General features: G+C 51.4%; 1 protein-coding gene across 3 annotated transcripts in view; it reads right to left on the bottom strand.

Moving 5' to 3' along the window:
• grin1b (glutamate receptor, ionotropic, N-methyl D-aspartate 1b) overlaps positions 1 to 16,237 on the bottom strand; it is a 30,658-nt gene extending 14,421 nt beyond the window's left edge. Inside the window, exons 1-8 of one of the 3 annotated variants that reach the window (XR_015086874.1) lie at positions 14,589 to 14,622; positions 12,980 to 13,236; positions 12,045 to 12,179; positions 11,793 to 11,969; positions 9,843 to 9,905; positions 9,159 to 9,256; positions 7,715 to 7,836; positions 866 to 1,040 (exon numbers count right to left, since the gene is read on the bottom strand). Coding sequence is in view for 2 of the 3 variants with exons in the window: in XM_086031260.1 (XP_085887386.1) it covers positions 866 to 1,040; positions 7,715 to 7,836; positions 9,159 to 9,256; positions 9,843 to 9,905; positions 11,793 to 11,969; positions 12,045 to 12,179; positions 12,980 to 13,236; position 14,702 (1,028 nt within the window). In the remaining variant the exon portion in view is untranslated. Of the gene's footprint in view, positions 1 to 865; positions 1,041 to 7,714; positions 7,837 to 9,158; positions 9,257 to 9,842; positions 11,193 to 11,792; positions 11,970 to 12,044; positions 12,180 to 12,979; positions 13,237 to 14,588; positions 14,623 to 14,701 lie in introns of those variants that run through there. The other 2 variants (XM_086031260.1, XM_086031261.1) reach the window with 2 other exon arrangements.
• Between the last annotated feature and the right edge of the window lie 1,147 nt (positions 16,238 to 17,384).

The following is a 17,384-nucleotide window of genomic DNA, read 5'->3' as shown; positions in this document are numbered from 1 at the left end:
GTCAGAGAGCGTTTGGTGCCTTACGAGTGGCTCGCGTTCTAAACGCCAAGAAAAGCCACACGCCATGCTGGAACGGCGCTGTGACAGCCAGAACGCGTTTGAAACAAATACTTTATTTTGCTGTTTTGCACATGAAACCCAATCAAATCAAAAGGGAGACAGCTACTCTAGTCCACGCAAACAAAAAAGGATACATATAGTCTATATCTAGTGAAAGTCGCCAGTTTAAAATTAGAGGCGGACCAGCCTATAAACGGCTACTATCTTTCTCCCCCCCCGGAAAAAAGGCGAATGACGGACGACGGAAGGGTAGCCACGCTGCAGACGGATGACGAATAATGGACGCTCAATTTTTTATAAAATGCCCAGCTCTGTCTGTCTGTCTGTCTGTGTGTGTGTGTGTGTGTGTGTGTGTGTGTGTGTGTGTGTGGGTGTGTGTGTGTGTGTGTGGGGGTGTGTGGGTGTGTGGGTGTGTGTGTGTATGTATATATATATATATATATATATATATATATATATATATATACATACATATATATATATATATATATATATATACATACATATACATACATATATATATATATATATATACATACATATATATATATATATATATACATATATATATATATATACATACACACACACGCTATACATATATATATACGGATATTGACATATGCATACATATGTGTGTAGAGTTTGTCTAGTGCAGAATAAAAAGAGGTCACAATGTAAACAAAATGTAGTTTGAGTTCGCTAGGTTTTTTTTTTTTTTTTTTAGAAGCGCTTTTGTTGTTATTTTGTTCACACCAATGTGTGTTGTTATCTGGGGTAGTTTGGGTGAAGTATAGGGGCGCACCTTTTGAAGAGGGGTCCGGTCCTCCAGATATTGGTGTTGCCCACGCATCCTCGCGGAGGCTCCGTGATGTTCTCTTTGTCCAGAAGCTCCTGCAGGGACTGCGCCACCACTCCCACGGCGTCCATGATGTGCGCCGACTCGTTCTTACCGTTAATCAGCTGCAGACCCAGCAGGCCTAACCGGCACGCACACGCACACGAGTTACACACACACGCACGCAGACAGAGCGCTAACTGTGTCCTCATAACGCACGCATGCCCGCGCGCCCACACATGCTAATTACACCCATGTCCTTAATTACAGGTTGAGCCACTCCAGGCACCAAAACGCATGCTGGGAGTTCACAGCCGCTTGTTAATTAAAAAACGGAACAAATTGTCTTCACCAGTCACATTGGCGACTGCAAACTTGAAACTAACTAGCTCCGTTAGCATTGCCTAATGAAAGACAAGATGAAGTGGCAAATTGTCGCTGTCATGTGAAAAACACTTCTCCATTTTTTTTCATTTTCTTATTTTTACATGAATCACGTTTCCGCGTTACAGACATCGCAATAAAGTGAAAATTGAAAACGTTTCCAAAATTGGAGATAAGTGTTTTTCACAGGACAGCGGCGAAATACTGTTAGCGTACACACGCCGTTAGCATGGCCCATAGAAAATAGCAGGAGAGCTGCTGGCAAACAGTACTAGCCAAAGACGACGCCTGTCAAAACCGCCTCACGGTGAGCCATATTCTCCCGTGTGCTAAAGTCACAAAATGCGTGCTACTTATAAAAAAAAAAAAAAAAAAGGCAAAATCCAAAGGGTTCCTCTGGGAGCAGGACTTTCATGCGCTTTCGCTGTCACTTGAGAATTGTCTTTCAACGAAGACGGTGATCAACAAAAGAAAAGGAGCGCTACTGCGCACCTTTTGGGCCGCGCAGTTACTGCCACCGACTTCAAAGTGCCACTTAGGCACCGCGTCGTGAAATGTACGCAGTCTGACTGAGAAATCAGGGCGTTCCCTGACAAATCTGCCGGTGCGCCATTCTCCCAGAGACCAAAGCGTCTTTTGTCTTGCGCACTCCGGAAGCTGTACTAAGTTCTATCGCCTCTCGCAGGCAAAACATCAGATTGCACGTTTGGACTCATTTCACAGCCGGTGACGGCGACTGACGACCGGGCGGGAGAATCGGCAAACCTTGAAAGTGCGCAAGAAAAGCGCCTATGAAGCTGACTTGAGTGCCAACGGGAGAATGTGCCCCACTGTTAGCATTAGCTCGTGCTAAAAGTGTTGGAACACAAATGAGTGTGCACCACTGACGACAAGTGGCATACGTCATTAGAATTCATCATAGAAAACACGTCAAACTGGCTAACACAGTGAACACTAGCCACTGGCAAACTCTCTTTGCATTCCCCAAAGAAAACAGCTGTTAAAAGTGTTGAGCATTCACCAATGACTAAAAGTGGCTAATAGGGCCGCACAATATATCGACGATATATGTATCGATAACGCCACATTGGCTCACGCAATGTGCATATGGCAAAGCCGTGCCATCATTTTCTTCTGGAACTGTCGGCGTTTATCTGAATTCGGATCCAAACTTAAATGCGCATCGCCACCCAATGAAAAAAAAATGCTTCTGTCATTAGATAACTCAAATGTCATTTCTTTAGGTACATGCGAAATATGGCAATAATATCGATATCGCTACAGTCAACATCCATATCGCATGTTTTGCCAATATGGTGCAGCCTTACTGGCTAACACTGCTAGGACTCCCCTAAATAAAAACAGAAGCACTAAAAGTGGCAAACGATGGGAAAGACCTGTTGAAACGTGTTCAAACATCCAATGTTAGCAATTACCCAATGAAAAAACACCTTAACGTAGTGAGCAAGTCCAACTGACTGAAACGACCGGCTAACAGCGCAAGCATTCGGCATAGAGAACACGTCACAAAACTGTCGGACGCTACATCCCGCATACACGCTACCCGCTAACGCAAGCAACCTTTGTTAGCATTTCCCATTGAAATTACAGACAAAACTGGCTAATACTGCTTGCTAGCTTGCTCGCTGGAAACACCAGCTAAAAGTAAACGGGCTGTCCACATGCTTGCGCTTTTCTACCTTCGGCACTCAAAGCGCTTCCCAGCGTACCTCGTTAAGCGACTGATGACGCGGCATCGGGAGCAACTGGGGGCTCGGTGTCTTGCTCAAGGATACTTCGACACGGTCAGAGTGGCTGGGGGTCGAACCCGCAACCGCAAGCTCTGCCTTGGGAGAGCACCGCTCCACCACTGAGCCATGCTGCTAACAGTGTTGTGCAAAAAAGAGCTATAATGCTGTTTTGAAGCGTTCCTTTTGGCGGCAAATAATGGCTGCAATGCTAACTACGAGGCAAAGCTAAGCTAACTTCTTTGCGGTCCATCTTCGTCATGTGTCTGGTGAAGCAGGTCACGCGTGTCGAGTACACTGAAGGTCTCTGAACAAGGAATGGCCTACAATTTGGATCTGGGTTGGGCCGGACACACTTTCTTGTTGTGTTTGTCGCGTGGCGTCCCGTGTTGTGATTGACAGGAGGTGAGCCCGCCTCCTCAGATTAGCGCGTTGGGTGGTCACGTGACCTCAGACAACAGTCGGGGGAGCTTTGAGGGAAAAAAAAAAAAAAAAGGTCCACTTGAAGAAGCTTGTCATGTGAAAGGATGTGAAGCCGGGCCTTCCTTGTCAAGACACTTTCAGCACACGCAAACGGCTGACACTCCCTCATACGACGCGTGTCGCGCGACCACGTATCCAAACAGAGTGATGCGTGACATGACAATGCATGACAACTCATGGACACGTGACAACTTTGCTGACAAGAGACGACACGTGGCCACCTGATGATTCGCCGCGTGAGAAGGCGTGGCAACTTGTTGACACGTGGCGACTTGCCGGCATGTGTGTGACCATGCGTCATTTTTGTCATGGCACAAATTGCTGACACGTGAGAACTCCTTCAGACGTGACAAGGAGTTGAAACATGACATGGCAACTTGTTAACACGCCTTGTGTCAAACAGTTGTCGGGTGATGTATCGTTGACACGTGACCACGCATCATCCTTGAAACGAGACAACTTGCTGACGCGTGAAACCTTGTTGACATGTGACAATGACAACTCATTGCCACGTGACAACATGTAAAAAAAAAAATGATACGGAAAGTCGTCACGTGACGACTCGCTGACACGTGACAACATGTAAAAAAAAAAGATGCGGAAAGTCGTCACGTGACGACTCGCTGACAACACGAGGCGACCGGTTCGTACGGTTGTCACGTGTGCTACCGTGTCGTCACATGGTCGTCAGCGTGTCACTACTTGACAACCCGTCGACACGTGGGGGCTTGTCGTCGACACGTGGGGGCTTGTCGTCACACGTGGGGGCTTGTCGTCACACGTGACGACTTGTCACGCGATCGTCATGCGTCACTGAGTCGACCGCCGGCTTGCTGACACGGCGACACGTCAGTGGTACGTCCTTGCCAGGTGTGGTCACGTGTGAGTCGTCAACCGGCGAACGCGTGTGAGCGGCGCGCGTGTGTCTTGCCGACTTGGACCACGTCGCAGCGGGCGCGGGCCGGGCCGACCGATGGCGGAGTGAGAAGCGTCGGCGTTGTCTTACCGGCGTTTGTTTGCTCAGACAATGACATCGCCGTGGCAACATAAGAGGTCTGCCCCCGCCCCCCACCGGCAAACATTATTACAGTGAACCCCCCGTGCAACATCAATGCTGATTTGGCAATTTGTTAGCATGGAGCTAACGCACTCAGCTTCGACTAAACTATGTGGTTCGGCCCAACATTTTTGAAGTGACAATAAAACAAGTTGAGTTGTTTTTGGTTTTGTGTGTGTCAGTTTGCGCCTAAACTTGAACTGGGAGTGACACGTGACCAGTTTGAAGAAAGCACGCTTCAGCCCTTAGAGGGGGAGTCTGGTCAAATATGTCCTTTCCAATCATATATTCGTCGCGCCCCCAACTCGCGTGCATGCGATGACTCTCGCCTTTGTGGAAAGTCAACGAGGCGGCAAAAGGCGCCCGACTTTTGATCCATCGGAGGGGGCGGCCATTTTGCCACTCGCTGTCGACCGACGATGACGTCGCAAGTCGAGGACGGGCTCAGCTCGCCGACGTCACCTGACCAAAGCCAGAAAAGCGGTGAGCCGCGACGGTGGCCCCGGGCGACTCGTGGCGAGGCGAGGCGAGTTGGCTTGCGTTCACTGGCGCGTGGCGCAGCACTCCGATCGCAAAGACAAAAGAGACGACTGGCGCCTCCACACACTCCCAAGTTGTCTCGCTCGGATGTCGAGGCGCGTGCGAGGGGGGCAAATCATTTGGGGGGGATACGATTTTGTCCTATCGCGGGGGTCTGCGGCGTCTCCCGCGCCCTAAACGGGGGGGTCACTGTATTGGAGCCCCCGCCCTCGCCGGCGTTAACACGACAACAGGCAGACAGGCGGCGGCGGTGAGGAGAAAGAAGCTAAAGAAGATGACACAAACAAAAGATGTTAGAACAGTGAAAGGCACACGCACGCGCAACATGATTGACGCGTTCAAACATGATTGGCATGTTTGAACCTTCAACCGGCAAAAAACATCAAAGCAGAGAGACCACGCAGCGCCACAAAGAAGCTAATTAGCCATTAGCTTCCCGCATCACAGCTCTCATGTTCCCATCCAAGTGGCGGTGAGCGGTGACCCGTAGCAAGCGCCTGCTACACTCATTGGCAACAACAACAACAACAACGCCAGGTGACTCGGGAGCCACTGGCTAATGAAGCTACATGCTAGCCTAGCCGCTGTCCACTTGCTGATGTGGCTACACGCTAGCCTGGCCGCTATCCACGTGCTAATACATGCGAGCCTGGCCGCTATCGCTTACTAATGAGGGGACAAGCTAGCCTGGCCGATATCCACTTGCTAACGTGGCTGTATGCTAACTCATTTGCTGCCATTTTTCAACGAGGGTGGCCGCTTTCAGCCTCAATGACAAGCTTGGAAACAACTTGACTGATGGACTGAGGCCCAGGCCCCAGTAGATGGCAGAGATGCACCATTGAAGATTTGAGATCAGCCTAAAAGAAAAACCACGAGGAAGGAAAATGGCCACACTCGCCCGACGGGCTTAGACGCATCGTTGTTTTTGTCAGCAGTGACGCCGCCGAAATGATTTCGTTGCGTCCGCTTTTTTTTCATGACGACTGGTCACGTGGGGATGATGAACTCTAATTAAATAAATGTGTTTTTTTTTAAATGATTATTCATAAAAAAATGTGACCAAAACTAGACTCAAACCTTTTTGTGACTAAAAGTGGTCTAAAAGTATCACACGCAGCGATGACTAAAATGTGAGCGAGACTATTAAGCCTTTTTATATATATCATATTATAGAGCATCAGATTCTGCAACTCTTGAAAAATCAGTCCAAATGCTCTCCAGACCTACACAGCTTCCCCTCGCTAATGTAGCTAGATGTTAATGTAGCCACTCTCCACTTGCTAGTGTAGCTAGCTAGATGCCAGCTAGCCTGGCAGCCATCCACTCGCCAATTTAGCTTTATGTTGCCTCCACTAGCTAGTGGTCACCATGCACCTGCTAACGGACAGGAGCGCCATGCTAATGCAGCCGCGAGAGAAAGACGCTTGATGTGCGAGTCCGCCGCTTGGCAGCCGTCAAAAGCCGTCACTGGACGAGCCACACTCACGATTGCGCATCAGGAGTGTTTCCGTTTTCCGCAGCGTTGACGTCGTGGCTCAGCGCTAGGGAATCATGACGTGTGTCCAGCTTTTAATCAACACCTGGGAATTTCGCCGAAGGAGGAGCAGGCGACAACATTTGCCCTTGCCCAAACCTTTAGGTGAGTAGGGCCATCTTTTTCACACCCAAATGTCCATTCTTAAGACCCAGCGCTTTTTTCTAGGCTTGTGCCAAATTTGAAGTCAACTGCTGGACTTGTTGGGGCTCCCAGTTTGCCGGGTCTCTGGCGACCTCGCTCTGACCCGAAGTCATATTTTCCGTGGGCTATGTCACCAATTTCACCGAGCCCAAATGCTTCTTACCTGTAAATGGTTTCGTCCCTTACGGCGGAGACTAACAACCTATGGGCACCTCGTTCATTCTCGACTCCTAATTTCTTTTTTCGATGCATGGCACCCACTCCAAAAAATGATGCGCAGCAATAAGAGGCATTATCCTCGCTGTACTGGACTTGACATTCGCCCGGTGATGACTAAAGGGAGGCCACCCGATTCCCCTTTTGCTTCGGATCTGAAAACGTTCATATGATGCTGATTTTGGGGATCCCAAGATTGACCTCCTGTATTGTTTGACGCAAAGACTGAAATGTCTCAACGAATTCACGGAAATAACGAAGATCGCCTTTGTGTGTTTGGCGAGCTGATTTTAAAATAGGATCGAGGTGAAGAAAGTTGTGGACGTCAAACGTGGACCCCCGCTGACTTGGCATTGGCCAGAAATGGCTGCCTTTGTCACGAGTCACAACTTTCTCCTTTTCCAAGATGCAAAATGACATTTAGATCACTGGAATCATCTTGAGAAGATGCGTCTGACAACGCCGCTCTGGTGCAAATCAATTCATCCGCGTACATTTTCACGCATACCCACTAGGGGCCGGTCAAAGCGATTTAACCAACATTTACTCGGGGAGCTTGACGGTAGGCGAGCAGCTCTTCGGCATCCGCCTGCTAACGTAGCTGGATGCCATCTCGGCGAGTATGCGTGGACGCATTCGGAGGGAACAAATTGAATGGAAGCAAAACGGAGACGGGAAGCGGAAGAAAAGCGCCACGTGTTCCATACCGTCCGGCGCATCGTTCAAAGCTTTTCCGCTCATTTCTCTCTCTCCGACGATCCAGACGTAACCGGAACCGGTCATGTTGAGATGACGCGCCGCCTTGTAAACGCCCGCCGCTTCGTCCTCGCTGCCGCACACAGACGCACGACACGCACACACGCACACCCGCACACACACGCACACACACACACACACACACACAGCAAACGGGACCCCCGTTAGCTTGGCAAGTTGCTATCCGTCAGTTAGCGAGCAGCGCGCCGCCTACCAGCGGCTGCCCGGTCGGATGCCAATTGAAGATGGTCGGATGCCAATTGAAGACGGTCGTCCGCCCCCGTGTCAACGGCCGAGTCACGTGACTCTTTGAATCGGCTATCTTCAAGTCGACTAACTGACGTGACTCGCTTGAAATGGATGACGCTTGAAATGGGCGAATTTAAAATCGACTAACTCGCTTTCAAGCAACTAATTCACGTGATTTCGTCCGCTTCAAAATAACCTTAACCGCGACTGGCTTTAAAATCCATGCTATAAATTGGAATAAGTCACCGGTCGCTTTCTATGCGGCCATGAATGGAGCAAAAGCATTTACGAATGCGTATTTCAATCCACAAATGTGTCAAAAGAATCCGTATCCGTAACCACGGTCACAAATGCGGAACGAGAATCTACAAATGCGTGACGTGGCAAAAATCTGCAAAGGTGTACATTGATTTGTATCCACATGGTGAAACGCGTCCACGTGCGTGATCTGTAAACGGCGGGCCTCTCCATTGGCTGTGTTGTGACACTCGCCGTACATGAGTCCCAAAAAAAGCGATTTGCAAACGCGTGTCCGTAGCTACACATTCAGACCGCACACAATGGGACGCTAGTATTGTAGAGCTGCAGCAGAAAGCTGACCCCGAGGCGTTTGACGGTGGGCTGAGGTCGCATTTCGTCAATAACCGAAGAAAATAATCTAACAAATCTCGTTGGCACTCTTAGCACTTTTTTTTTTTTGAACGGGTAACTTTGTGTAGCTTCTGGGTTCCGCCAACCCGAGCGGGCGGCCGTGCTCGGGCTCCGACATGCATGACGTGGTTGCCGTTATTGTCCAATGACACGTCTCGAAATGGCTTTTGTTTCCGGGTTTGGTCTTTTTGGGGGGGTCGCTTTGTTTGATTGCCGGCGTCAGGTTGGATACAGTCTGTATCGACACTGGGGAAAAAAAAGTCAAATAGATCGCTGAATGTCCGCAGACTTGAAATTCAATGAAATTCAAAGCAAACGCGGTGACGGGTTAATAAAGTGTCGCTAATCGACGTGATCTGAACCCGATTTAAAATCGACTACGATTTTCAAAACTAGCAGGTAGCGAGCAGCTTGCTCCCTGTGAGCAAGCGCTCAACATCCTGTGAGCGTCTAGCAGCGAGTAAGCTGCTAACAGTTAGAGCTCAGTCGACTGACCTGGCGGAGAGGATGATGACGCGAGCCTCCAGGTCTTTGGCGTCCATGAGCAGGGCGGTCAGGTTGGTGTCGGGACCGAACAGCAGAACCTTCTCGGCCTGAAGTCCACACGGAGACGTCACAACACATCATAGCACACGCTACGTTAGCACGTTCGCCGCGCCCACCCCAACCATGCTCCCGCTCGTCCCGTACTACTAAGAAGAAGAATCAATTGTGCAGGGGTGGTGAGGGGTGGGTGGGGGGGGGGGGGGGGGGGGGGTCATCCAATGGGGAGCGGGAAGCGGAAGTGAAAGCTGGTGGACATGCAAGACTCCAACCAACCAATCAGGGACGTGCATGTTAGCATGTTAGCGAGCGCAAATAAAACCAAAGACTTGAGAGGGGGCTGGGGGCTAGGAGAGGGTGTCTGCAGAGGAGTGGGAGGCCCCGCCTGGTGGGCGGCGTCCGTCTGACCCCGCATGCATCCCTGACATGGGGTGGGGGAGTTGAAAGGGGAGGGGGCGTTTCTGTCCTGCATTCCCAAAGTCATGACAAACCAAAAGAAAGATGGCTGCCTCCAGGATAAGGGCTATCTCTGGATCGGGTGGGCGGGGCTTCGGCCGGTGGACGAGATTGGCCGTTCGGGCGGGCGGCGTGCAGCGTTTGGACCATGCAAGCGTTCTACCTTAGACAATCTTCTACCTTAGGCGTTCTCCGGAAGTCAAAGCCGTGTTGCTCCATGTTTTCATAGTTCCTGATTTTAGTCTGATGGTCGTGTGACAACAGAGAGAACGTCACACACACGCCCGCCGCAAAACACGCGCACAACACGGATGAAACACACACACGCGCACACGCACACACACGCGAAAAGACGGATTCACATGGGCGCGCACACGCATACGCATGCACTGTCACTCACTCACACCTCCAACAGATACACACGCATGCACGCGCACACACACACACACACACACACCTGACACATGAAATCTGCCGACGCGATTGGACGCACAGGTGTGATGTCATCAGCATGAGTTGTGTGCTTTCTATTTTTCTTTCGGTTTTTCGGGTTGATTGCTCGATTTTGTCAAACGATGACTACTTTGTGTGCTTTCATTTGTTTGATGGGAATGGGAGACCAATTTAAACGCGGAATTCTTTTTACAAGCGCAGAAGAGAACGAAAGTCGCTGAGCCGCTTCGGTACAAGAGCAAGGACATCAACTTTCATTTGACACAGAATGAAACTGTTAGCTTATCTTAGCACAAACAAAATGAACAAAATGATCGCTAGTGGCGATGCTTAGCTAACCCGGCGAAACTATGCTAGCGGGGGCGACCTTCCCATCAGGGGCAATGCGTTGAAAAGGAATGTGGCATCTTGGTTTCCGCGGCAGCCGCAAACATCCCACCCGCAGTCGCCGGAGACCAAAGGGGCGTGTCCTGTCTAGCGATTGCTCACTAACCATCGTCATCGCGTCGCTTGAGCGGCCCACAAATGTGAACGTCATGAAATTGACATGGCGCAGCCAAAGACTTGAAATGCGACTCTGATTGGAGGCTAGCCTGTTAGCGTTAGTGCTCGCCACTGCAAACAAAGCCCATACATTAGCATGTTAGCCTGCTAACCGACGGACTCCATTTCACTGGATCGGGTGGGCGGGGCTGTCACACTCGCACCCACAAAGCCAGTCACATCCACGCACGCCCGCACACACACACACATGCCCATCACTTGTGGTCACGCTTGGCATTTTATGCCAGCATGTTAGGCCAAACTAATTACTGATTTGATATTCCATATTGCCGACGTCATGATTTGGGTTTTCCGTCATGCCGTGTGACGTTTGGCTTTCGCGATGACGTGAACGGTGGCTGCCTGCGACCATCTCCATTCGACAAGAGCGAATGCAAAAAGAGCAAAAAACGGTGAAATGGAGTCCGGCGAGTAGCGCGCTAACGTGCCCAAATGGTTGCAGCGGGAAGCGCTAACGCCAACAAGGACCACAGTGATAGAACAAGTCCACACGGCCTTGTTGAAAGGCCAGCTTTTTGTGAGCAAACAAAGTCACGTGACCCCAGCTCACCGGTCACATGAGCCCATGAGGAAGAGGAAGAAGAAGAAGAAGAAGAAGAAGAAGAAGAAGCAGCGGCAGGAAGATGACAATGACGATGACGCAGGAAGTCCCGCCGGCGCGTTTGTGAGGACCATCGGGGAAGTGTTGATGCGGCAACGGCGTCACACTTTGACGCTTTCACGTTTGAACGCTGGGGTCTGCTGTCGCCATGGTGACGTCCTCACAAAGACACGCCAGGAAGAAGACGTGTGTGTGTGTGTGTGTGTGTGCGTGCGTGCCTATGGATGGCTCTCTGTGCGTATCCACTGCGTGTGGGTGTGTGTTTGTCCATGTGTCTTGGCGCGTATCCATAGTGCGCGTGTGGATGTGTCCTTCATAGATGTGTGTGTAGATCCACTAGAGTGCGTGTGTACGTTTGAGTGTGTGCGTGTCTTTGGTGTGTGTGCATATTCATGTGCGTGCGCGCATGTCCATCTGTGTGTGTGAGGTTCCAGCGTGTGTGAGTCTCGTGCGTGCGTGTGTCAGGGCAGCGCGCGGAGGCGGGCGGGCGGGCGGGCGGGCGTCCGCGTCACCTTGGTCTCCTTCTCCTCCAGGAGCGTTTCCAGTCTCTTCTGTGCGGCTCGGCCTTCGTGGTCGTCGCTGACGATGAGGATGATGTGGTTCCAGCGGAACTCGCGCATCAGGTCGAACCAGACGCTGGCCTGGTGCGAGTACGGCGGAACCGTCCGCAGGAAGGACAGGTGGATGCTCTGCACGGGCGCGCACAGGCGGGGGGCTTAGCGGCTGGCGCCGGCACGCCGGCTTGCTAGCGGGCGCTGGCTCACCTTGTCGGAGTAGATGGACATGCGCGTGGTCAGGCCCACCACGGGGATGCGGTAGAAGCCGGCCGTGTAGGACACGGGCGTGGGCGTCAGGTGGTCGTTGGACTGCGGCGGGTGGCTCACCAAGATGGCGTACACCTGAAACATCGGCGCCGCCGCCTCACTATTGCGGCCGGCGGCCAGGGAGCGGCTGTGTGTGCGCGTCTGCGTTAGGTTTTGCCCGTCTGCCTGATGTGTGTGCGCGTAATCCACTGGCGCGTGACGCCGTTAATCTGACGGCCATCTCGGCGGGCGCCATGTTGGCCTGGTTTGAGCCGCGGACGAGCTGGTCAAGTGTGCCGTCGGCTGCCGTCGGCTGCCGTCGGCTGCCGTCGGCTGCCGTCGGCTGCCGTCGGCTGCCGTCGGCTGCCGTGACGCCGCTGCTCGAGCCTTGCAAGCAAATTGCAATTGCAACCACCCACCAAATTCCCTCATTGCCCGCATTTGGCAGTGAGACTGCAATATTTTGGGACTGATTCCAACCCTTCCAAATACATTTTTCACTTTCCACATTTTCTCAGTCCATATAATCGACAAATTTTTCCGCCTTGAAATTCCAACATGGGCTCTTGTACATTTTGGGCTGCGGTTTGAAGATTTCTTGAGCCATTCAAACCATCCCAGCCACGACAACTCCCCAGTTCAGTCCTTCTCAAATAGTGACCCCCTTTGGAAGAAGTGGTGGGGGTTCATGGGACCTCACTAAAGTGTAATTGCACATTGACTACAGTAGGTGGCGGTGACGCTCTCACTGTCAGAGGGTGCCTAGGGGGTCTAAGCAACGCTAAGAGAGTGATGCCGCGGCATTTTGTGGTGCGCTTGAACGTTCGTATGGATGCGAGTTGCGTTAGCGCCAAACGTCCCGGACGGGACGATTGAAGGAGGCGTCGCGGGCTGACCTGGTTGGAGATGAGGTCCTCGCACACGGAGAGCGCCATCTGGATGGCGTTGGCTTTGTGCGTGACGGCGATGGCGTTCATCTTGAAGCGGTCGCGGCCGTACGCGGCGTTGGCGTGCGCCACCGCGTCGCGGAACACCTGCTCGTAGCGCTTCTGGCTCAAGACGGCGCCCACGTTGACCACGCGCGGCTCGCAGCCGCAAAGCGCCATGGCGCCGCAGTGCAGCGCCAACAGCAGCAGCGACGCGCGCACCTCCACTGGGGGGAAGGGGACGGGGGGGGGGGGGCAATCACAGGAGCGCCACTTAGCAGCACGCCGATGGCGCCGAAGGCATGTCGCTAATCATCAAAAGTTTGCTAGCCGCCAAAAACGACACACTGCGGAAACTCCGAGGCAACAAAAACGCTTTCCACACAGCGACAGCACGTTTGACGCACTTTGAAGTCAAAACAACACTTAAAACAAACACACAACTCGCCGCTCCAACTATTGACTCACAACACAAAACAAACACACACACACACACACACACACACACACACAACAAGCCCACTGACACGCCTGTTAAGACGTCTCATCCGAGTTTTAGATTTCACATTCGATATATTTGAGCCCAAATCTCGACAATAGCACTGAATGTCAGATATTCAATCAAGAAAATAACTCAGCTGTCTAAAAATACGTTACGACCGATCACGGCTCAACTTCAGAGAAAGGGTCAGCCGCGATCGGTCGTTACATGAGCCCCGGGCAACTGTGATGTCATTTACAGTCGACAGAAGTGACAAAATGGCTGCCCCAGAGATGGCCCAAAACAGGTTTACTATTCCACAAACGCAATATTTATCAACCGGTGGGCCTGCATAGAACATATCCTTGAGAAAAAATGTCTTTGGGTTGACGGCATTCTGATCGCGTTTGTGGAATATGAGAAATCCACCGGTTCTTTCAAAAGGATTCATCAAAAAATGGATATTTGGACATTTCTTTGCTCCTTTTTAACCCGAGAGTCACGCCGCGTGTGTACGGGCCGGACTCGGCCGGCCGCGCGTGCAACGGGCCGCCGTCCGGATGCCGCGTGGGCCAGAACAAACACAGGCATGTGGCCCAAGTGTGAGCCGGATAACTTTTGCCAAATGGTCAGACGTACATTAGGGCTTATTTCCACGTCGAACATTAGACGAGGCCTAAAGACCTCATCGTCTTTTAGACGGCCAGTCTAAGCTTTGACGGGTAGAACGAACAAACTTTCATTTGTAGACCGGTTGTCCATTTTAGCCGAGACGTCCATTCGACGTATAGAAGCTCGATGGGACAGCAGCAACACTGCAACCGACACACCTGGATTACACAACACAAGGCATAAAAACATATTTTCCACTAACACGCACATTTTACACACAACTCTCTGAATACAAACTGATTCTTCAAACTCATTCAATCCCAAAGACATCTTTCCTTGCCTTTTTACAGTCCAGCCATTCAATCCCAGGAATTTATTTCAATTATTTTCAAACAAAAGAGGGTCTGAAAATGTCTGGTAGCGAATGAGTTAAAGATGCAGCCGCACAAGGACACACTTTCCATGAGACAAACAACAAACACTCACACTTCAGCGACACGCGCATTAGTTAGCATTAGCCGCAAGGTGTTCACACCAGTGATGACGTCACTCAGCCGCGAAGAAAATACAAGCCGGCGTTCCAAAATAAAAGCACTTACTGTTTGTTTGTTTGTTTGTTCAGAATAAAAGCATCCGCCGATTCCCGCCCTTGGCTCAATTATCGCAGCTGCTTCCGGTCTCCTTGGCGCGTCCGTGGGCCGGCCACGTCCACGTTCGGCGTGCGGCTCGCTTCGCTTGGCTTCGCATTCACGGATGTCGACTCGTAGGCTCTCTTCTCTTTTCTTGTTCGCTTTTTGCCGTGCGCGCGCTCCGTCCTGTTGATTCCCGCGCACACGCACTCGCAACACGTCAATTAGCGCACAGCGCCTTTCCTTCTTCCCGACGACGATGAAGATGATGACGACGATGATGAAGAAGAGGAGGCGGATGCTCGCGTTTCCTGTCCTTGATGCTCGCACGCGCGCGCGTTCCCGAGACGGCGACCACGACGGACGGAATGCGCGCAGCAGCGAGCTTGAGCGCGCGCGCGCGAGCCTCTCCGCGCTCCCTGAGGGTTAATCGGGCGTGCACGTACGCCCGCGTACACGCACGCACATACACGCACGCACACACACGGGTACGCACTGAGCCCCAGTCCCGCAAAGCTGTTTGTAATCTTTGGATGGAGCTCAAAGGCCGGTCGGAAAATGTGTCCCAGTTGTTGGCGTGTCCGACTTGACAGCAAATTAAATCAAATGAGATCAGCCGATTGCTTACAAAACATACAAGCAAGAAATCCAAACCAGATTGTAGGAAACTTGTCCTATGCATTTTGTAGGAAACGATATGTGCCTTTTCCAAGAATAAGCGAGCGGACGCGGGGAAAAAGACCAAATAAAGGAAATGTTGAAAAATGTGCGAACGTGCGCGAGTATACGTATGGCTACTGTTTGCCTTGCTACATGCTACACGTAGCATCGTTACATATTTTCATATGCATAGCGTGGCTTCTATTTGATTAAAAAAAAACAACCAACCAAACAAACTCCAGTGCTTGTACACGACCTGCATGCACGGATGGAAGAGAGAGCACGCACGCACGCACGCACGCATCGTCCACGTGTGAGTGGCTCTCGTGGAGCTCGTGTCCACTTCCAACAGGCCAGAATGGAGGCATTGCGCTGCGTGTCGATAGTTAACGACGGCTGCGGTTGCCGTGGCAACAAGCCTCCCGGCCAGCAGCGCGCTTGGCTGGCCGCTTTGACGGATCATATGACCTGACGTGAGGGCGCAAAAGCGGTGGGCGTGGCTCGCGTGTGACATCATTAGCGAGCACACGTCCAGTCGCAGCGCAGCGACGCGCTGTGGACGTGCGCGTGCGTGCGTGCGTGCGCGCGTGCACGCGTGCAGAAGGCATGGGGGAGGGCTCATAAAGGCCACGGACACAAGTGAGCCGAGGCAACTCGTCGCCATCGGCGTCATCATCATCATTTTCATCAACATCTTCACCATCTTTGTTATTGTCACACCATCTTCATCATCATCACCATCCTCTTGGTTCTCACAACAAGTCGGGGCACTCCCAGACAATTTATTTCATGACGTGCTTTGTTAGCCTGAGACTCCTCCGACCCGCAGTGCCCGCAGGTGGAAGGAACGCCCCCCCTCCCCCCCCCCATTTCTTTCTTGTTCCCCTTCGCCATAGCTTCACATGTGCCTTGCAAAATTGCTTCGAGATACGCATTTCTTTCCTACGGTTTTCCTCGCCTGCATGGATGGTTTCGTTCAAACCCCCGTTTTCATTGTGATCGTCATCAGCATCATCTCTGTCGTCATCTTCACCTTTGTTTTCGTCATCGTCATCATCGGCTTCATCGTCATCATTATAGTCATTGTTATCATCATCATCATCATCATCACCATCTCCGTCATCATCCTAATCCTCATCCCTCCATGATCCAATCCGCTTCTCCTCACAAGGGCGTGCTGGGGCCTACCCCAGATGGTTTCGGGCGGTAGGCGGGCGGGCCACACCCTGCGCTGGTCGCAGCTAATCATCATCATCATCTTTGGCAATATTTTTGTCTTTGTCTTCAACATCTTTGTCTTTATCATCTTTATTGTTGTCACCATCCTCGTCATCTTCATCATCATTGGTGTCATGGTTATTTTCTTCATCTTCGTCATGGTCGGCAATATTTCCATCTTCATTTTCGACATCATCGTCACCACCATCATTATTGTCGGCGCCATTATTGTCATGGTTATCGTCATCGTCCTCATGCCTGCGGTGCAACAACTTGTGGAGAGGGGGCGAGGGGGCGAGGGGGCAAGGGGGCAGAGGCTAAAAGTTCAACTGCCTCATGGCAGGCTTGGGGCCGTAACAAAAGACTTGCAAGCAGACGACGTCATCCAATGACTACCCCGATGTGTTGTACGCGCCTCCCCTTTTTCGATCACGAGCCGCAGCCTGACGCCGTGTTGCAATTTTGTAAGTGCTTGTCCTTTGCTTCGAGTGGGCTCGAGTTGGTCGAGTCGGTGCTGAATGCGGATCAATCCAAGAGCGGGCACACCCTGCTGACTGCGCGGCGCCTTATCGAAAGCCAACATTCTTGGTTTTCGGGCTTAAAATCGGACCGGCTAATTGGTGCTGTTGTTGAATCCAGCTTTCTTTGTTGTGAAATAGAAAGAAATCCCTGTTATTTATTCTTCTGTACTTGTCATGACACGCTCTTCTTCACAACGGACAATTCCGAGCTTACGTCACAAGTGAAGACGGCGGTCAAGTCAGTAAAAACAAAC

Source organism: Filicampus tigris, chromosome 5 (assembly GCF_054856515.1).
Source record: "Filicampus tigris isolate MCC_2025a chromosome 5, RoL_Ftig_1.0, whole genome shotgun sequence".
NCBI lineage: Eukaryota > Metazoa > Chordata > Actinopteri > Syngnathiformes > Syngnathidae > Filicampus > Filicampus tigris.
Note: the sequence above shows the minus strand (reverse complement) of the source record. Positions and strands in the feature narration are given on the sequence as shown.